This window comes from Bombyx mori, chromosome 18 (genome assembly GCF_030269925.1).
Source record: "Bombyx mori chromosome 18, ASM3026992v2".
Classification (NCBI taxonomy): Eukaryota; Metazoa; Arthropoda; class Insecta; order Lepidoptera; family Bombycidae; genus Bombyx; species Bombyx mori.
Genome location: NC_085124.1, coordinates 12,445,804 through 12,468,719, shown reverse-complemented (window position 1 = coordinate 12,468,719; position 22,916 = coordinate 12,445,804). Strand labels below are relative to the sequence as shown.

At 38.8% G+C, this 22,916-nt stretch overlaps 1 protein-coding gene across 3 annotated transcripts; it reads right to left on the bottom strand.

Annotated features, from left to right (window-relative positions):
* Window positions 1-232: 232 nt before the first annotated feature.
* LOC101747041 (uncharacterized) lies at window positions 233-17,647 on the bottom strand. 3 transcript variants are annotated; one of them, XM_004928287.5, is made up of 9 exons: window positions 16,928-17,647; window positions 16,013-16,208; window positions 13,649-13,859; window positions 12,910-13,272; window positions 8,133-8,318; window positions 6,055-6,176; window positions 5,265-5,429; window positions 3,589-3,759; window positions 233-2,598 (listed from the first exon to the last, which is right to left on the bottom strand). In XM_004928287.5, exons 2-9 carry the CDS (start codon window positions 16,190-16,192, stop codon window positions 2,305-2,307), a joined length of 1,692 nt encoding a protein of 563 aa, XP_004928344.1. In that variant the 5' UTR covers window positions 16,193-16,208; window positions 16,928-17,647; the 3' UTR covers window positions 233-2,304. The 3 variants fall into 3 exon arrangements, with proteins under 3 accessions (XP_004928344.1, XP_012547605.1, XP_021205107.1); XM_012692151.4 differs by lacking the exon at window positions 16,928-17,647 and adding an exon at window positions 16,551-16,682; XM_021349432.3 differs by lacking the exon at window positions 16,928-17,647 and adding an exon at window positions 16,278-16,411.
* Between the last annotated feature and the right edge of the window lie 5,269 nt (window positions 17,648-22,916).

Sequence of the window (22,916 nt, the reverse complement as noted above, 5' to 3'; positions counted from 1 at the left end):
GTTGTGTTTTTTTGCGACTCGGAATGGTAACGGAAGGCAGCGGCTTGGCCTTGCCCCTTGACATTGCTGAAGTCCATGGGCGACGGTAACCACTCACCATCAGGTGGGCCGTATAATCGACTTCCTACAAGGCCAATAAAAAAAAAGTCTGGTTATTATAATCACCGTAATTCAAGAACTCGTTGGAAGATTATTTTAGCTTACAGTGTAGTAGTTTTAAAGAAAAATAATATTATATAATAAATAAAAAATATATTTTAATTAATTATTATTTTTTAAAATAAAAACATGAAACAAAACTGTAATTATGTAAATATAATATCTGTTTCATTCGTGTAATCAGATTATAAAGATAAACAGTTGCTTAACAACGCACAACATTTTCAAGTTTTTTTAATGATTATATTGATAAAGAGTAAAATATCAACTAGTAAAAAAATAATCATGTATTTCTCAATGATCTTAACGATGGTGTCTTCGACAAAACCCTGTGAGAGGGACAGAGAGAGAGTATTATTTATTGTACACCAACAAAAGACACAATGCGAAACATTAAATACAAAAAAAAGTACAATTGGCAGTCTTATCGCTAAGAGCGATCTCTTCCAGACAACCATCAGGTGGAAAAGAATCGTTTGGAAACTAATTAATTACACGCGGTGTATCAATCAATTGAAATCTTAATAGAGATCTTGACTCGAAAGTTCTTTGTATAAACCAGTCTTTTAAAATGTGTGGAAATTTTAATTAAAAGCCAATGCTTCAATATGATTAATATTACAATATATGTATTACAGAAAAATATTTATTGATAGTTGGCACAGTTAGTTGGCACAATATACAAACATAATCGAAAAATTTTTAGGTCTTAAAGTATTCGATGTGCCGGATATCATACATAAGAGATTAAACTATAATATATTAGTAGCTATAATAACAATCGTCCTCGCCGGAAATTTTCAAGTCCAGATTGAAATCGCACTACTTTGCTCCTATGATATAACTGTATAAGTTCCTACTTCTTTTGTATTTTATCTTGTATATTTTTAGTATTTATTTGTATTTAATCGTACGTAAGTTTATCTTATATTGTATTTATTTTTCACATGTGTATTTAAGTATATATTTTTATGTAAGTTTATTAAGATATAGCACCGTCCAGTTAACTTATTCCTCTCCCTGCAAGGTTGCCTGGAAGAGATCGCTTTCAGCGATAAGGCCGCCGATTTATATACCGACTTTTGTTTTATTACTTTACTGTGTACATATTAAGGTGTTATATAAATAAAGAGTTATTATTATTATTATTATATCTTGATTCGCGAAAACCGAAGATAATACTAGATATTTAAATAACAATGAAACGAGAACCTCCTCCTTTGATTATTCAAAGTCGATTAAAATTTACATCGTTTGTAAGAAACCATCGCGCCCGCCAATAGTAATGTACGTGGTACGCAGCTAACGCAAATTTTCTTTACTAACATGCACTTTTCTTCTTAGTGCGAGTTATTTAAAGTTCTCGATAGCGTAAAAGTCAACCGAAAGTATGCAGTTGAAACAGCGCCCCTAGCGGCAAACATAGGCAAACTCCATACTTGTGTTAACTTTTACTCTAGCGAGAACGTTAAAAACTCGCACTAATCACACAGAAACTTTATTTTTATATCTGATTGAGGAGTAAATGACACAAACAACAACAATACCATTCTAAAACTTTAAAGGCCACTTTACAAACGGCCGTCTGGTGTAGTGGTAAGTGACATGGTCACTATACAAGGGGGTCGTGGGTTCGAATCCCGCCAAGGGAAAATATTTGTATGATAAATATAAAAATGTCTTTTCCAGGGTTATGGACGTATATTAAATATGTGTATGTATATAATAAAAATCTTACATTTATTTCCGTTATCTGGTACCTGTCACACAAGTTCTTTACGAACTTAGCACGGGACCAGTTAACGTGGCGTGATTGTTAGTAAAATATTTATTATTTATTATTTATTACAAAGCTTCCAAAAGTTATCTTTCACGAAATTAACAATCCTGTCTCATCCTGTACACATGTTATAATATATTTATTTATCGTACAAATATATTTTATATTAAAAATAGTAATTTGATCTGCTTTTGTTAGCCATTTAGTCTTCAAGCGCGATTCCTCTTCTCCACCACCACCAACCACCATCGATCATTTGGAATATTATGAATTATTCGTACATCATTAATTTCCCTGAAGGTCACCCTCGATTCATTTTCGTATAAAAAAAAAACCATTACACGCTGCATCAACCAATTCTTCGCCTAGCAGCAATATTGCTCCTTCAGAACCTTCCTCAGTATCTTCCCCGAAGGACTTTTAGGGATGCTATCTACAAACTTAAAGTCTTCTATTCTCTTGTAAGCCGCTACCCGCTCTCGGACGTAGTCTTTCAGTTCTTCAGAGTTATCGTTGAACCCTGGTTTTAGGGATATAAATGCTTTCGGGGTCTCCCCTTTGGTTGGATGCGGGACGCCTATGACCGCAGCGTCGTTGACGGACGGATGAGAACGAAGGACGGCCTCCAACTCGGCTGGTGGCACTTGGAATCCTTTGACCTAGGAATGTGAGTCCAATTTTAGACAGCGTTTTGAGACGATGTTTGCTAAGCCGTGAATGGGATCCAAGTGGGACCAAATAGGATCGATTTTTTTTATATATACCTATTGGCTAGTAGCCTAAGAGGCTATTGCAGCTACACGCGGACGCGTAGGTGAGCTCACGGGCATAACCTGAGAGAATTTGCTAGCACTTCCCCCTAGCAAAAGCAGTGCTTCTCAAAATCTACCACCGGATCGGAAACGCGACCCACTGAGAAGATCCAGCGAGAAACCCAGTGAGCTAGGATCGTAACCTTTTTAAATACGACATAGTTTATTGCTTGCACGGGAGAAAATAAGTTTGGGTATGGTCATATGGGAGTTTGCATTATGACAATTTAATTCGTTGTACGGAGGGGAGGTATCGAACAGAATTGTATTTAAAAAATTAAATAATTGCTAATGGAGGAGTCATCTAAAGGTAAATGGAAACTATACCTATTTCTGGATAGTTGGTCTCTGTCCGATTTACTTGGTTTTAAGTGGTTACTGGAGTTCATAGACATCTACAACGTAAATGCCGCTGCCCACCTTGGGACATGAGTTCTAAGGTCTCAGTATAGTTACAACCGCTGCCCCATCCTTCAAACTGAAACGCATTACTGCTTCACGGCAGAAATAGGCAGGGTGGTGGTACCCACCCGTGCGGACTCACAAGACGTCCTACCACCAATTGGAATCGCCTTTTTATCGAGTAATTAAGCCTGTACATTTATCTCGTCAATTAAAAAAGGTAGGCGTTATCATTAGCGTATGCTATCATCGCTATATAATCAGCACCCACCACCCAACTCGAGATACAGATTGCATTTTATTTGTTTTGAAGAATGTCTATCCCATCCATAGAACTGGAATCCATAGTGTCATCTACTCGTTTTGTAAAAATAAAAATACACAGCGGCATTTACAGTGCGGTCGTGAGTCTGTCTGTGTGATGACAAGAAATACCTTGATAAGTTCCTTGAGTCGATCAGCGATGGTCAGCGTTCCCTCCTCGTCCACGTGTCCCAGGTCTCCGGTCCTGAACCAGCCGTCCGCGGTGAACACCTCCTCGTTGGCTCGCGGGTTATTCTTGTATCCTCGCATCACTTGCGGGCCGTGCACCAGGATCTCGCCAGTCTGGGATGCAAAATAAAGTAATCTCATTATCACCGACATTTACAAAGTCCAATACATTTTGATATTAATTGAAGACATGAGTGGATGAAGGTGCTAAGTGCCTATAAACCACATTAGACCTCAAAATTCCACTTTTAAAGGCTGTTTTTAGAAATGGGATGAAGGAGCTATGTCCGAAGAAAAAGTACAAGTAACCAAATTTTGTTGCCAGTTTTCTCAAAATTAACAAATTGTATCATATCCCCTTCATACACTTATGTCTTCAATTTTGATTAGTTTTAGAATACGCGTTAGACATTATAGCAAAAAATTGGGGCTAAAAGACTAAAGTCCAGGTTAAAGTCCATATTAGAAATCTTTCATCTGGCGGTAAAGTGTCTTACGCGTCTACACGGGTGAGTGCCGCTCTGCCTATTTCTGCCTTGAAGCATTAATGCGTTGCCATTGGGAGGATGGCACGACTGTTATACTTTACATTATTGAGTCTTACTTAAATTAGGAAGTCGTCGTGGCCTAAAGGATAAGACGTCCGGTGCATTCGTGTTGAGCGATGCACCGGTGTTCGAATCTCAGGCGGGTACCAATTTTTCTAATGAAATACGTACTCAACAATTAATGTTCACATCGTGTAATAAAAATCAAACCCGAAAAATTATAATTTGCGTAATTACTGGTGGTAGGATGTCTTGTAACCTGCCTATATCAGCCGTGAAGCAGTAATGCGTTTCGGTTTGAAGGGTGGGCAGCCGTTCTAACTATACTTGAGACCTTAGAACTTATATCTCAAGGTGGGTGGCGTATTTACGTTATAGATGTCTATGAGCTCCAGTAACCACTTAACACCAGGTGGGCTGTGAGCTCGTCCACCCATCTAAGCAATAAAATAAAATAAATCTCAAGTTGGTTGGGGACTTTCACGTTATGATGTCTATTGGTTCAGATAACTACTTAAAACCAGATGGACCGTGAACTCCACAAATCTCCTTCTCTCGCTATGAGTTATGTAAAATTTCTTGTGACCCTTATAATAGTTGCACCAAAAATTTATCACAATCAAATGATTAGTTTAAAAACTTACAGAGGACAAAATATATGAGATGTACCTATGTATGTACATTCGGACAAATATTTAATATATGCATGTAGATCAGGGGCTCCCAAACTTATTTTGTCTACTGTCCACTTTGAGAATAAATTATATTTTAGCGCTCCCATTTTTTCACCAACATAATAACTACTATAGCGAGAGGTCAGTCGGTGTCTAAGAGTCCTCCTAGATGAAATTACAAAAACCTACCAAGCCTCTACACAACGCCCCCATTTTTTTCTGGGTCTCTTACCGCCCTCCTTTAGGATTGCAGCACCCACAAGGGGGCGTTATCGCCCACTTTGGGAAAGGCTGATACAGAGAGATAGAAGACTAGAAGTGACATTTTGAGGTTTTCGAGTTAGAATGTTGAAAAAAAATGTTGCATCGTGAAATTATTGTCTCGTCTAGAAATCACCTGATTAGGCCCGATATTATTGAGGTCGTTGTCGACGATCCTGAGCCGAGTGCTGGGTATGGGAGGTCCAGTCGCATCGTAGTTCTTCTTGCAGCCTTTAGGAGTCAATGAGATCGTAGGCGATGTTTCCGTCAACCCGTACCCTTGACGGAAATCAATTTTTTTCTGAAATAAAAAGTGTATTCGTTACTGTACTGTATATTAAAGTGAAACTTTTATTACATCCTCTCAAACTTTTTCGTATGTGTGTTGCATGTCGCGTGACGGTCGGCCGCGGAGTAGGGGTAAAGTGAAAGGCGCTCGTCAGCGCAGCTAAGGTCAATATGGCGGCGCCTATAGTTCGCAGCAGCTGACCGTGTAGTGTATAGACTACTCATCTATATTACTCGTTTGTGCCAGTACCCCACGCTATTTTGTTTGTTTTTGTCAGTGTTTAATGTAAATGCTGTTTGTCAGAATTAAATGTCTATCATGTGAAAAAAAGTTTCATTTTTACCACACAATCCTTTTTTTTAAGTGAGCATTATAAGTAGATAATGGTTATATGGCACCACTTGGTTAAGTATTACACTACCTAAAAAACGCCATTAAACTTGAGACATGAGATTAGAATATTATATTATTATAACGGTTGTCCCGTCCTTGTCACTGGAACGAGTGTCGGTATGCAGTTGGAACAGCGCCCCTAGCGGCAAACGTAGGCAAACGTTCCGGCTCCATACAAATTTGAGTTAACTTTTACGCTATCGAGAACGTTAAAAAACTCGCACTAAGCACACAGAAGTCTTACGTTAGCTTTCTCAAAGAATCTGTGAGTGTCGGAGGCGGAGAGAGGCGCGGCGCCCGACACCAACACCTCGATGTACCGAAGAGACTTCTCCGTGGCTGCCGGGTGCGATGCCATCAGAAACACTGAGAAAACGACCTTATTACAATGAAGGTATGCTGTCAATTATTAAAGCTTAATGAAATGCAGATTATCCATGTACTAAATGCAGACTAACCATGTTGTTTTTGACAGTTGAAAGCAATGTAGACTTTATGACGGGAACGCGAGGAGTGAAGTTGTGTGATTTGTTTTATTTTGTCTATTTAGTGTTTCATCAGGTTTAAAATGTGTAATAACGGTGGTTTATTAACTGTTTAGAATCTGTGAAAGTGCACAATTGTGGGAAAATGAAACAAATTGAATTGAACAAACAATGAAGTCGTCGTGGCCTAAGGGATAGGACGTCCGGTGCATTCGTGTTGAGCGATGCACCCGGTGTTCGAATCTCAGGCGGGTACCAATTTTTCTAATGAAATACGTACTCAACAAATGTTCACGATTGACTTCCACGGTGAAGGAATAACATCGTGTAATAAAAATCAAACCCGCAAAATTATAATTTGCGTAATTACTGGTGGTAGGACCTCTTGTGAGTCCGCACGGGTAGGTACCACCGCCCCACCTATTTCTGCCGTGAAGCAGTAATGCGTTTCGGTTTGAAGGGTGGGGCAGCCGTTGTGACAATACTGAGACCTTAGAACTATATCTCAAGGTGTGTGGCGCATTTACGTTGTAGATGTCTATGGGCTCCAGTAACCACTTAATACAAGGTGGGCTGTGAGCTCGTCCACACATATAAGCAATAAAAAAAAAAAAGAACAAAGCCGGTGGACGTAGCTCCTCAGGATCCTCCAATAAATCCACTGAAAAAGTCACAGTAAATGACCACCTTTTACTGAGATTATATTTCATCACATATCATCTCATTTGTAAATTTAATTCGTTTTTAATCATATATGTTATGTCGCGAATAGTTTCCTTCGTTTTTTATTATTCATAAACGGTAAATAATTAAAACGGCGAATTATAAAAAAAATTATGACTTGACGCTGGCTAATGCACAAACCGTGCCGGAGCTAAAAAATAAAGAAGAAGAAGAAGAAGAAAGCAATATAGCAGCGCGCTTGCTCATTGTATGGTCCACATATCTGCTTATTTCTACTGATTGTTAACAACGCATGCAAAGCCTAAATGTCAGTCAAATTTCATGAATAATGATGCTTCGAAAATTGAAAGCGCCCAATAGCAGCAAATTAATATTTTCTTATATGTTTGGTTACGGTAAACACATAGAATGAAATACGTACTCAACAAATGTTCACGATTGACTTCCACGGTGAAGGAATAACATCGTGTAATAAAAATGAAACCCGCAAAATTATAATTTGCGTAATTACTGGTGGTAGGACCTCTTATGAGTCCGCACGGGTAGGTACCACCGCCCCGCCTATTTCTGCCGTGAAGCAGTAATGCGTTTCGGTTTGAAGGGTGGGGCAGCCGTTGTGACTATACTGAGACCTTAGAACTATATCTCAAGGTGTGTGGCGCATTTACGTTGTAGATGTCTATGGGCTCCAGTAACCACTTAACATCAGGTGGGCTGTGAGCTCGTCCACACATCTAAGCAATAAAAAAAAAATAAAAAAAGACACACAACACAAACACACTCAGGCATCTAATAGCTAATTCGCTAATCCTTTATTCTGATCAGGAATATAATTTATACTACACTCAGAGAATACTAAGATGCAAGCGAAGAGACTTTTTTTTTGTTATTGCTTAGATAGGTGTACGAGCTCACGGCCACCTACTTTAAAATATGAGTTCTAAGGTCACAGTTTTACCGTATAACAACTGCCCCACCGTTCAAACCGAAACACATTATTGCTTCAAAAAAGATAAAGGCAGAGTGGTAAGCTCCCGTCACAAGACGTCCTACTACCAGAAGATTTCTACCACAATTTAAAAAAAATGTCAACATACAAGCTTCATCTCCTGTCTCCGATGTTTAAAACTAGCACAAAGAAAATGTGACTTACTTAACGGAGGAGCAACAAACAACAGATTGGTTTTGTAGCCTTCGATTGCTTTGAAGTAGTCTTCAGGAGTGAACTTCTTGACGGTCACCAATTTCGCTCCTTGGGCCATCTTGTGGAACATCAGCACTGATGCCGAGTAGATGTGGAACAGAGGTAGAACGACCAGCACCTTGTCCTGATGTGTTTCTGGAGATCAAGAAACATGAGTGCTTAGTTTTGGTATATTAATTATTTTCCGACTAAGCCACTGGGCAACGGAGTGAGACACTCCAAAAAACTATAGAATGAGCTCCCCTCCACGGTGTTTCCCGAGCGCTATAACATGTCCTTCTTCAAACGAGGCTTGTGGAGAGTATAAAACGGTAGGCAGCAGCTTGGCTCTGCCCCTGGCATTGCTGAAGTCCATGGGCGACGGTAACCACTCACCATCAGGTGGGCCGTATGTTCGTCTGCCTACAATTGCCAGCGATATTTTTAACTATTGTACTATAAGGTCTGGAAAATATACTCCTATTAATATACTATTTTCTCCTTCCATACTCTTCTATCATATACCATTTCTTCACTCACTCGTCTCTTACACATATCGTCTTTCACGCAATCCATCCATTTCTTCTTAGGTCTACCTCTTCCTCTATATCCTTCCACATTCATAGTTAACACTCTCTTACCAACCTCATTTTCATTTCGTCTCATCACATGTCCATACCATTCCAAACGCGTACTTCTCAGCTTCTCGGTCACAGGTACCACTTTCAGACTTTCTCTAACATATTAATTCCGTATTCTATCCATTCTCGTTGCTCCACACATCCATCGTAACATTCGCATCTCTGCTGCATGCAATCGCCTAATATACTAAAATATACTAAGAATATCTATACTAATAATGTCTATACGTATATTTTTTGCTTCGAATTTTTTTTTTTTTTTTTTTTTATTGCCCTTGTAGGCAGACGAGCATACGGCCCACCTGATGGTGAGTGGTTACCGTTGCCCATGGACTTCAGCAATGCCAGGGGCAGAGCCAAGCCGCTGCCTACCGCATTCATTCATAATTCATTCAATAAATTTATTTTAGGATACACCTTGTAGTTCTAAATACATTTATAATATCACTAGCGTCCCGCCCTCGCTTCGCTTCGGGGACTTAAATTTATTATTGATTTTATTAAATTTTCTTTTATACAAATCTCAACCTGGGAAAGTGATGTAATATAGGATATAGTATAGCGAATTGTTTGTAGTACCACCATGAGGATCCAATAGCAAAGATTTGTTGTAAATGTTCAATTCAGTTTTTTTACATCCCCTTTGACGATATTTGCAGCACGCATTCTGTCAACGTTTTGTCATAACCATAAGGTTCATTAGAAAAATTAATATGGTAATTAAGATTTCCTATTTTTTTTAATTTTGCGCGCAATTACATTAATATTTTTTTTTTACAAGAACCTTTAGTCTAACAATAATAAACACAACAAAAATATATATATAACTTGTTGACGGCGTTCTGAATTTATGCGTATACATACATTACACAGATTCATTTTTTTATAGATGGTTTACGTTATATACACTTGGTTAAACAGAAGGCGGTGAGGAATAATAAATTAAGTTTACATTAGTAATTGGCTTGCGATGCAAATATTGATCATTCAAACGGCCAAAGTATCACAAAACGCTTTGTAATTTATTTGTATGATTTGAAGATGATAAATATACTTTAGGAAAGGGCTGGTGAATGTCACTTCTCTGTTAAATAAATCGATGTTAGTCGATTCTAGCTTCTATCATTTCGATATCGATTGATAAATTTTGTAACTGATATACTACGATGATGAGACGCAGCCCTGTCCATCGACAACTACGACTACTCCGCCAAGAGTAGGTATATTTTTTTTATTTTTTTTTATTGCCCTTGTAGGCAGACGAGCATACGGCCCACCTGATGGTGAGTGGTTACCGTCGCCCATGGACTTCAGTAATGTCAGGGGCAGAGCCAAGCCGCTGCCTACCGCTTAATACTCTCCACAAGCCTCGTTTGAAGAAGGACATGTCATAGCGCTCGGGAAACACCGTGGAGGGGAGCTCATTCCATAGCCGGACATCTGACTAGGAAGACGAAGAAGAATATTATTACGTAATCTCGTTGACAATAAAACTATTATTTTAGTAATAATACCTAGCCGTTGTGTTGACGGAACTGCGAAAAGTGTACATATTTGTGAAAGCAAATTCTTATATTTACTTTCATAGTATCCACTGAGCTTGTTATTTGTTTTTCTATTATTTTTTTATAACTGTATTTTCCGGGCGTTTACAATTGCTTTTGTCAATTTCAGGTCCATAAAATACCACTGGATTTGAAGTTCCATTGGTACGTAAAATCGCGAACCAATGAACATATTGTCATATTCATTGTAGCAGATTTACGCGATATTTCATTTATCACATAGGAGTTTAAATTAGTATTAAATAATTACTGATCGTAACCCAGAAATTTAAATGAACTATAAATATGGAGACTGAACTAATTAAATGCCAACCGTGAATGATAACGGGCACATAAGGCAGTACTATCTGTCACGGACAGAGTTCCGTGCACCCACCGCTATAGGGGCAGTACTAATCGTCACAGACAATGTTCCACATCCAGAGGCGGATTATCCGTAAGGCAAACTAGGCACGTGCCTAGGGGCGTGTAGCTACAAGGGGCGCGCGAGCTCAGAATTTTTGAATAAATAAAGAAAATAACATATTATGAACTATATGCTGATCTATAATGTAAATCTATAATAGATTATATTGCACAAGCATCGATATACTTGTATTATGCAATATTGCGGGGTTATTTGTATTTCATTCGCGCATTAGCGTAAATACAAGGGTCCTGGTCTAATAAAGTCTAGGGTTTGATGATACAGCGTCATCGTAATTGCAAAAACAACTAGTTAAAATTTATAGTATTATGATGGCCATTTATGGCCGGTACAGGGGCGCCGATAAAGTGATTGCCTAGGGCGCTCTGGACCTTTAATCCGCCACTGTCCACATCCAATACTGTGCGGTATTGACTGCCGAAAGACAGTGGTCCGTACACCAAGACGCATCCGCTCAAATGCGTTCAGAGCTTCTTTTTTTTCCCTACCTATACTGATAGCCTTGAGAAGCTATGCCAGCGTAACCGAGCGAGTAGGTGAGCTCTCGCGGCTCTAGCCTTGGGGCGTTGCTAACATTAGCCCCAGCAAGAGCAGTGCTTCGCAGAATCTACCACCGGAAGGAAATGCGACTTACTAAGAAGATCCGGCGAGAAACTCATTAAGATGTGTCTATAGGTTAGAAGTAGCACAACCCTGTTTATTCCCACCACCAAGACGTTAGGAAACTTCGAATTCATATCTCTAAGTAGTTGATGGCATTCATATATATTAGCGCCGTACCGTGAGATCGTAGATTTTTCCACATAAAAAGTACAGTATTCCAAGTTATGAATAATAAAAAAGTAGTGGCAGATGGACAAAGTTAAAATAATAACAAATATAAAATCAACTCCGAAGTAAGTCCGTAGCACCGTCCAAGGCAATTACAACACTTCTGAAATGCCATAGTCAACCCTCATCCTACGAAAAGCTGCACCATCAAGCCCATGACTCACACGTGATTTCCTCGCATCTTCGTCAGAACCTAATCTAAAATGCTACCAGAGTTGCACGTGTGCCAGTTATAAAAACTACTCAAAAATGGAAAATAAAAAAAAACAAAAAGAGGTTAAATCATAGTCAACTGGTCTCTGAAACTATCATTCCTTGTACTATGATATAAAGACAAACATGCATAATAATATGATTCTATGCAACATAATAAAATTTCTAGAATTGAAACCTGCAGACAAAGAGCAAACAAACGTCAAACAACTGTTTTTACAGTCGAGGTAACGCTAATCGCTTAGCAATCCGATAGTCGCTAGTAATTGAAAAAAGTCATTAGTAGTGTCTAATAATAATGTCTCATAGTGGACGGAAGAAGACCACGACATAGAGGCCCGACACGTTGGGCTGACCAGATCTGCACTACTCTTGACACCATTTGATTTTTTCCTACCAATGCTGATAGCCTTGAGAGGCTACGCCAGCGTAATGGAGCGAGTAGGTGAGCTCTCCGGGCTCTAGCCTTGGGGCGTAGCTAACATTAGCCCCAGCAAGAGCAGTGCTTCGCAGAATCTACCACCGGAAGGAAATGCGACCTACTAAGAAGATCCGGCGAGAAACTCAGTAGGCTGTGTCTATGGGTTAATTTACTTGTAGAGCCCTTCGTCGCAAGCGACGGGTTCGACGAGGACGGTGACCGGTGCTTGTGGTACCTAAAAGCACAGTTTATGGATCGGGAGAATGCGTAATGACGTGTTTTGGGCGACTCGACATCAGCGACTCGGCGGCAGATAGGACCAAATGTCGTAGAATGATCCAGACTTTTTTTTTTTTTTTTATTGCCCTTGTAGGCAGACGAGCATACGGCCCACCTGATGGTGAGTGGTTACCGTCGCCCATGGACTTCAGCAATGCCAGGGGCAGAGCCAACCCGCTGCCTACCGCAAAAGCTCTACTAAGCTACTAAGCTCTTGTTGCGAGGAGGTGGTTACGACCCTCATTATTGACAAAACCGAAGCGAGAAGAAGAAGAAAGTATCTAATGTAATGTTATCTACGCTTAAAATTTCAACGCAATCTCGTCGAACCTGGTAAATGCTCGTAAACACACGGACAGATAAAACTTACCAGTTGTCTCATTATGGCACGCGATCAACGGTTCATTAACCTGTTCACAATTTGCAATCAAATTCCTGTGAGTAAGTTCGACGCCTTTTGGAAGGCCGGTTGTTCCACTCGAGTACGGAAGGAAGCAGACGTCGCTTGCACTCCTCCTGACCTCCCTCAAACAGGATTTGTCCACGTGTACGTCTTCCGTCAAATCGTTGAAGAGTACTGTTCCTTCCTGTGTCACCTCTCCATTTGTTTTTATGGTTATGATTGGAAGATCTATTTTGGCCATCTTACAAGCCTCCTTTATAATGGCCACTGTCTCCGGCAATGTAACCACGATTTTGGCTTCGGATAATACAAGTTGCCTTTGGACTTCATCTGAAAATTTGTATGGGATTTTGTCGAGTTAAATCAAGGATTTTTCTCATTCATACTTTGATGATATCCAGACTCGCTGAACTTGAAGCTCTGTAATTGTGGAAGCGACCAATAGAGCCTTCGACTTCATGTCGGATGATGGCGGGTTTATAGACTTCAATGATCACTCCACACTAGGCAGCCTATGAAACCATCAGAGCTGTAAAGCCAAAGACTACAAATCTTTGCCTTTGAGGATCATGCTTATATTATTTTCGTGAAATAATCAGAACGAACAAGGATGAGCAGAATATTTGCTGTCGAATAATTTAAAATATAATCAGATATATTAAATTACTCGTTTTTTTTGTTGTTTACGGAGCTGGAAGTAACTTACGCGCTGTATAAATCGGGTTTATAGATGTTATAATGCCTCCAGCTTCTAATATTCCCATGGTCACAAGGGGAAAATCTGGGATGTTTGGTAGCATCACAGCCACGACGTCTCCATCGCGGACTTGGAACTTCCTTCTAAGGTTTGCTGCGAACGTGTTAGAAAGTTTGAAACCTTGCTCGTATGTGTACCCACGGCCTGTGGTGGCGCAGACCTGAAATCAAGTGAATGGTTATCATAATTTTATTCGCACAGAAGCACACCGCTTTCCTTATATCAATCGGTAAGGCGGGCTTCGGATAGCCTGCCGACCGAAAGGGCTGGTGGTCGTGGCGCCGACGTCCGCCGGTCCGGCGTCTTGAGGGAGAGGGTGATGGGAGAGATGTGCTCCGCACTAAACGATTCACTTTCCCCATTTTGCTTTTTCATGAGCTTTGTCTCATGCGAGGTTCGGCCGTGGATTGTTGAGCGACAGAAGGTTTTAGTCAGTTCAACTCCGTCATGCCCCGTCCTCAGCGAAGGGAGGAAGATCGGCGATTTCCTCCTGACCAAAAAAAATATATCAATCGGTAAGTATTGTGAGTATGGTCTAAGTATTAACTGATCTATATCTATACTAATATTATAAAGAGGAAAGATTTGTTTGTTTGTTTGTTTCGAATAGGCTCCGAAACTACTGGACCGATTTGAAAAATTATTTTTCCATTAGAAGCCGACATTGTCCCTGATGAACATAGGCTACTTTTTTTTCATTTTTTTTATTTTATTTTTTTGGTTTCATGTGTGTTTTAATGTTTCCGAAGCGAAGCGAGGGCGGGTCGCTAGTTTTAACTAAATAGGGATAGTCGCTGCTGTGTGTTTCATTTCTGTAATTGGGATACGTATTCATGATCCATTCGGTATTGAGCTAAGTATGTGAATGCCGAAAATCTTGACACATGAGGTCGAGGTCTTTACTGCATAGCAACTGCCAAATACTTCATACCAGAATGAATGTTTAGTCTGGTACTAGAGGTAGCATTAGGGTATGCTGCTGCCTATTCCCTGGTTTTTACTCACTATTAATTCACGACAACGGTGCTGTTCTAAGACCAAGTCTTAGAGTCAATCTTTAGACCAGAATACGATTCGATGTATGTACCTTCGACAGCAATATTAATTATCGCATTATAGTTAATATTCATCAAAGTTATAATGATCGGAACGGCCTTCATAAGAATGTCTTCATAAGAGAAGCAAAAACAATTCATGTTTATTAAATTCTGTTTTTACAGTAACTGATTAAGTAATTACTGTGTGATGATTCAAATTCCTATTAGTTCAATGCAATCGTGACTTACAGTTTCACATCGTGAATCGTACAGGACTCATTACAAAATTGCAATAGGGTTGTATAATCTGACGCGGTCACAACGGAAAACCAATTTTACCAATTTTTCTAATGAAATACGTACTTAACAAATGCTCACGATTAACTTCCACGGTGAAGGAATAACATTGTGTAATAAAAATCAAACCCGCAAAATTATAATTTCCGTAATTATTGTGAGTCCGCACGGGTAGGTACCACCACCCCGCCTATTTCTGCCGTGAAGCTGTAATGTGTTTCGGTTTGAAGGGTGGGGCAGTCGTTGTACTATAAAAACTGAGATCTTAGAACGCATGTCTTAAGGTAGATAGCCGCATTTACTTTGTATATGTTTATTGGCTCCCGTAACCACTTAACATCAGGTGGGCCGTGAGCTCGTCCACCATCCTAAGCAATAGAAAAAAAATACGGCTACTTTTAAATAATTGCAACATGTTTGAAGGATCTGCAGTGAACAGATCACCTTAGTAGTTTCTCATCGATTTCAATTGCTATGTTTTTTTTTATTGTAGTTCATGACTCACACTGACGGATCACGGGACCTAAATCCGTTTCGCAGTTGCGTTAAACCTTTTATGTCATATTAATTGAAATTTTTATGTCATATTAATTGAAATTTTATTTGTATTTGTATTGTGGAGTAAATAAATGCAATTATTATTATTATTATCTAATCTTTGGCGATCGCCGGTTTCACCAACCACGTTGGGGGGCGCTTGAAGAAGAAGATCCCTTTATTGATCGCCTAAATCTCTATATATAAAAATGAATTGCTGTTCGTTAGTCTCGCTAAAACTCGAGAACGGTAGGGACCGATTTGGCTAATTTTGGTCTTGAATTATTCGTGGAAGTCCCGGGAAGGTTTAAAAGGTGAGAAAATATAAAAAAACCTCGGAATTATATAAAAACAAACAATTTAGTTTTTCCTTTGATGTGTCTTTTATTTATCGATTGAGGCACTACGAAGTCTGCCGGGTCATCTATTATAAATTACATACCGCCATAGTCCTCTCGGGCCATCTCTCCAAGTTCTTCCATACATATTCGTATAGCGTACTGTTAGGTATTTCCACGTCTCTATACGGAGAACTTATCACATTATCAGCACTCCAAACGCTTTGCTTACGAATTAACTTCGAACTTTGAACCCATCTTTTTATGAAATTCTTCGACAACATTCTCCAGACTTTGTTCCTATGATAAATAAATAAACATATTATCAAAAGATAAAATTCTTATCTGTTATTTTAATATGATCCTTACGCTTAACGAAAATATGGAGCGCGTCTTCAAAGTCAGAATTAATATGTTACTGCAAACGACAGTTTCTTATATAACTAAAAGATAATAGGAACAGTGAAACAATAACGCGAACACATTTGCCTTTTTAATTATTTTCATTGTTTCATTATTCAGTCGTATCACTTTCAAAACGTTTAACACAACGTTAAAACAAAACGTTAATTCAGAAATGAATGACTCATGCAGAATTTACACGAAATGCGTTAACAATAATAATAATGTATTTTCGCTTACTTTGTGCCTTAGTGTAAATCCTACAAAATTTACATAAGCTAAACATTAATCTAAAATTGCAACTAAGCTACCGTTAATTACACTGTCATAATGACTTAAATCTACCATCATAACAATAACAAATGAATGAAGTTGTCTCATTAACTGGTTGATCGAAAGTATTATAAAGAATGCAAAGGTTAAGTAAGCCCTTTGGAACCAGTCATACGAGAATGCATCTTAATATACCCACTTAACTAATACAAAATAGAAATATACAGATTACTCGATACTCGACTGCTCCACTATTCAATTACGAATGAAATTGAATGAATAAAGTAAGTATTAGCCAAATACTCGAACGAAAGAAATGATAGTGAAACGGCAAAAATACCAACCTCAGATCACGTCAAGCAAATAACAGACAGTTTCCAAACAATTTAATTTTTGATGCACTACTTGAAACAGTTATAAAACACATATAAGATTAAAATGATACAATATTGTAACAAAAAGTAAATATTGTTATCACGACGAGCCGTGCGACTCACTCCGTTTCAATCTTAGCACTAAACAAACCACAACAAAAAACAGTGTACTACTATGAATGCGTGCGATATATTTTTGTCGACCGTCTCGCACGATATCACATTTATTCAACAACAACAAAGTACAATACGACCGACGTAACTTGGCGAGTCCGAACTTCGCGCAGAAGGCTGCGCACAAACGTTTTTAGGAACCAAATGGTGGTATGAGCAACGTGCGCGGGGCGGAGGTCTAGGCTAGGGATTGACTCTATGTAAACACAATCGTCCCTTTATTCAATCAAATATCACAATCGATTTTTATCGGTTTGGAATTTATTGATTTTTGTTTATATGAAATAATGAATGAAATAGATTTACAAACATATTGAATGTTGTCGTTAGTAAACGAGACTTCATCTTTAATAAAAAAAAAAACTAATAACACTTTATTTTCTTGGTTGAAAGACATGATTTAGTTGAATATCAGTTATTTATCAACAACTACTACAATAGGGACTGTTCGTGAATATTTTAAACCTCCTATAAAATGGAATATAAATATATATTTTTATATAAATTTTAATCAATTTGAAAAAAAATGGATTGTAGTAGGTGTATGGACGCTTCGGCATACTTAACAGAAGTATTTAAAAAAAACCAAACAAGTATTAAATGTTACTTTTATTCGTTAGCTATAAGAATGAACTGAACAAACATTAGATGAATTTAGGTAAACATTCGGTTATGTTAGTAGTATTTACTTGATTTAATCAGAAGCCGGTTCCGCGGCAAGCTTGGGTGCTTTAAAATGTGAATTGTGGTTTTTAAGGTACTAGATGATGACCATCTTGTTGTGCCTTTAAACAGTTAGTTACTCTCAATTAAGAAAAATAGTATTATTATTCGCCAATAGATGTCGGGAAGAGTTGATTATTGAAAACACGAATAAAACAACATTTTCTGAAAATAAATCGTAGCTAGATTGATTTATCGCCCCCGAAATCCCCTGTAGGTATACTAAATTTTATATACGTTGGAGCAGTTTCCGAGATTCAGATTATATACATATATATTAATATACAAAAATTGCTCTTTTAAAGGTATAAGATAAGATATTATTATGTACATAGCCTTGACATTTATTTTATGTTTGAGGTCACCGAGTTTCGAATACGGCACTTGGCAATTCTCGTTGATGGAAAACGTATTGCACCGCATTCGTAATTGAATTAGGGTTACTACTATTATCAGATATAATGTTTTGTATATTGCCGAATTTGAATGTTGAATTTTTGTATATTTTGCCGAAAACAACAAACAGGCGAAAGTAGCGTGAGGTGACTCCGGTTACCGTTCTCGTCGAACCCGTCGCTTGCGATGAAGGGGTCGGCGTGAAAATTAACCCATAGACACAGCCCACTGAGTCACCGGATCTTCTCAGTGGGTCGCGTTTCCGATCCGTTGGTAGATTCTACGAAGCACTGCTCTTACTAGGGCTAGTGCTAGCAACGTTCTCAGGCTAGACCCCCAGGAGCTCACCTACTCCCTCGGTTACACTAGTATAGCCTCTAAAGACTACCATCAGCTTAGTTAGGATTTTTTTTTCTGAGGTGGTTTTAGTATAAGACAGTAACGACTGCACAGATAACAAAATAGGTCTAAAATCAGACGAATACACACATTTTTTAACTCGTGGAGTGAATTGTCCAGGGATCTAATGAATCCCATAGACATCATGATGGGAGTACCACCACCCACCTTTAGAGACGGGTCGGACATCTGTATTTTTTTAGGAATTGCTCTTTAGTGTTTTTTTTTTCTATTTACCTGCAACTAATATCCACAAAAAATACTATGTTGTTTTGATATTTATTTATTAATTAAACATGTGGATAAACATTAATCAATAGTCTATTAAATTTTTTACAAGATTATTGAAGACATCTGTTTCATTACATGGTTGTGCCTGGAGAAAATTTGCGTCTATTGATACTTACTATTGATCTAAAACGACAATATGACCTTGGTATGCTGGTGACGAGTGATGGTTGCGTTTAAAAAGAACTCCTGATGTAGCAACAAAGATAAAAATATATATTTAACAATCGTACTTGATATTGTGGACTAAAGGCGTCTCTTGCCCATGTAAATAGTGCCTGCATAATTATGTTGATACCTCCATGACCCGACGTTAGCAAAATTGTACTTAAATCTTATTAATAAAAGCTAGAAAGAAAGGGAAAAAAATATAGCGCCTGTGTGTAATCATTACCCTAGTGCCCTCTGGTAAGCGCGCTGTCAAAACGGAATAGGCACAAATGTAACGGTTTTATTGAAAGTGCCGAAGCTAGCGCCTCCGATCCGGTAGTAGATTCACTCTTCAGTTGTTAGGTCTCCTCCGGAGCCGTAACTGGCAACGTTTACATAATCCTACGACTCCTGGTTAAGCCTTATATCACCTGTCCTGAAAAGGACTTCGGGCCAGTTATCCTTGAATCATAAAAAAAAGCAGGCGCCCCGACTGAGTATGATATATTCGTATACAACAAATAGCCCGCAATATTTTCGCCTCTGTTACGGACAACCCTAGAGACGAAATGGCGTTTACACACGAAGTTAGCAACAAACTGAAGCCGTTACACTCCAGATTAACTACGACACTGTGGTTTGAAGTTATCAGCGTATTTTTATATGTTGTATGCATAGAGTTACTGTAGGTACTTATTAACTCCATGGTTGTATGAATGTTACTTTATGGATTGCGAATGAAAATTTTATATTTATAATCAAGGATAGCGAGTTAATGACACCCAAGCTGTTGTGTTGTGAAGCGGCATAATTGGCGTGACGTCATATTTGTTTGTTATTGTCTGACCGGTAAAGGGTAAAAGTAATATGCATACATAAGTATATGTGAGTATAATAATAAGTTGTTCCCTCACAACAAATGACTGTAGAATGTGGTAGTTGTGGTACCTATTTAGACATTTTGAACGTCTTAACACAATGATATAAGGGCGGTCATAAGACGGCATTGTAATTAGATTCATTGTGGGAGTGACACGTAATACATACGTTTGGTTAAATCTAAATTATATACGTTTAATAATTATTTTAAGGTACGTATATTAGTGTTCATAGATAAAAAACGGTGGTATATGATGACAAACGAACAATTTTTTTTCCAGATTTCATCTGCGCTACATACAATGGATAGATAAAACAGACAATGTACTGGGTGGTACCAATAGATAATACACATACCTAATAGGCTACATAAATAGATAGATATAAAAGACAATGTATTGGGCGGTATCCATAGATAATACACATACATATTATGTTATATCGGAGCCATTGTACATTGTACCTGAAAAAAAAAAGTCCTTGAACTTTCGCGTGTCATATGTATAATTAAAACTTTAATTTACTTTTAAATTTGGCGTTTGCTATTGTCATTATAATTCGACAGGTGAAAGGCTATTTGATTTAAACGACATTTCGCTTAAAACGCGACATTTATTTTTGTAATTAAAGGTGCATTTTATTTTGTATTAGCATCAACAGTTCGATGTTTTTAATTGAACTTCAATTAAGTTTACCCAATTCAAATACCTAAAGAAGTTTCTTTTAAATGATATATTTTCCAAATTTAACAAATTTGAAAAGTCTCTCTTGTAAAGTTGCAAAAATGTCGCTTAAACCATTTTCTGCCATAGCCTTTGACATGTCGATATTATTATAATTGATCTCGAACCATTAAGGGATTGGTTATTCGTCGATATTTGAATATTGTGTTGACCATCGTATATACTATATACGATGCATATATATGAAGTCGTCGTGGCCTAACGGATAAGACGTCCGGTGCATTCGTGTTGAGCGATGCACCGATGTTCGAATCTCAGGCGGGTACCAATTTTTCTAATGAAATACGTACTCAACAAATGTTCACGATTGACTTCCACGGTGAAGGAATAACATCGTGTAATAAAAATGAAACCCGCAAAATTATAATTTGCGTAATTACTGGTGGTAGGACCTCTTGTGAGTCCGCGCGGATAGGTACCACCACTCTGCCTATTTTTGCCGTGAAGCAGTAATGCGTTTCGGTTTGAAGGGTGGGGCAGCCGTTGTAACTATACTTGAGACCTTAGAACTTATATCTCAAGGTGGGCGGCGCATTTACGTTGCAGATGTCTATGGGCTCCAGTAACCACTTAACACCAGGTGGGCTGTGAGATCGTCGACCCATCAAAGCAATAAAAAATAATACAAATATTAAATTTCGAGCTCATCTCTAAGTGCAATGTACGTTGTTACGCCTGTTCTCAGAAAGTACACAACACCAAGTAAACATTTAGAGCAATAACTTTATTACCAATCGTTTTTTTGGTTATTTTTTAATTGTACTTTTTTTTATTGCTTATATGGGTGAACGAGCTGTTCTTGTAGGTAGTTGAGCGTACGGCCCACCTGATGGTGAGTGGTTACCGTCTATCATGGACGCCAGCAAAGCCAGGGGCAGAGCCAAGCCGCTGCCAAAAATCATTTGTATACATTTCACTGTATCATCCATAGACTTTTATAGCTACTCCTAACCGGGTGACTCTTGTTTTCATATCATCATCATTATCATTCTTTCCTGCTGGGGTGTAGGGCTCGAATCAAATCCTTCCACTTGCATCGGCCTTGGGAAGTCTGTTCTAGCTCCTCCCACGTCATGCCCAAGACCCCCAACTCCTGCTCGACCGAGCAACGCCTAGCTGTTCTGGGGCGGCCTCTCTTCCTTTTGACAGAAACTTTCCAGGCTTTTTTTCATATACGACAATAAAATTCCCTACTATTCTGACTTAAAATAGAGGGGAGTGGGTCCAAATTAACGCCTTCTATCGGCTGTGACCTCAGCTTTAGCGAGAGACAGTCTCACATAACTCCACTTACCTACACGGTGCTGGCATCTCGTAGAATTTCCAGGGACCCCTACCAAAAAAGAACAAGGGAGGACGGATTTGGAATTGGCGGGGGATTAGTGTCGATGAGATTGTTTAAAAAAACAAACATCCTGTAAGATTTTGTTGTTGTTGCTGGTAATGCAATTGCACTTTTAACTCAAGGTGGGTGGCACATTTACGTTGTGGATGTCTATGGGCTCCAGTAACCATTTAACACCAGGTGGGCTGTGAGCTCATCTACCCATCTAAGCATTAAAAAAAAAAAGAATGAATGCTCATACCCGATACTTTGGACCGAATAGTAAACAGTCGACGTCGCTCTAAACACGTCATTACGGATCCTCCCGATCCATTAACGGTGCTTTTAGGTACCTCAAGCACCACTCAGCGTGCTCGTCGAACCCGTCGCTTGCGACGAAGGGCTCGACGAGTAAATTAACTCATATACACAGCTCACTAAGTTTCTGCACTGCTCTTGCTAGGGCCAGTGTTAGCAACACTCCCGGTTAGAGCCTTGTGACATACGTACACGTCAAAGAGAAGCTGAAATAGCCACTCATAGGTAGGAAAAAAATGAATGCTTACATTGGTTTTGTCTTGTTAACAAAATTTTATTGAAAAAAAACTGTAGCTGTTCTTTTATTTATGGCATAGCACACTTTTATTTAAAGCTTTCATTTATTTATTGAGAAGTGATTTTTTTCAGTACGGAACCACCAACGCAACTGGTCAATTGCATTTGCAGTGAACTCCGACGAGTCCGGCCCCCGCCCTCTCCCCCGCGCGCAGATGGTTTTTTTTATTGCCCTTGTAGGCAGACGAGCACACGACCCACCTGATGGCGAGTGGTTACCGTCGCCCATGTACTTCACCAAGCCGCTGCGTACCGCTTAATACTCTCC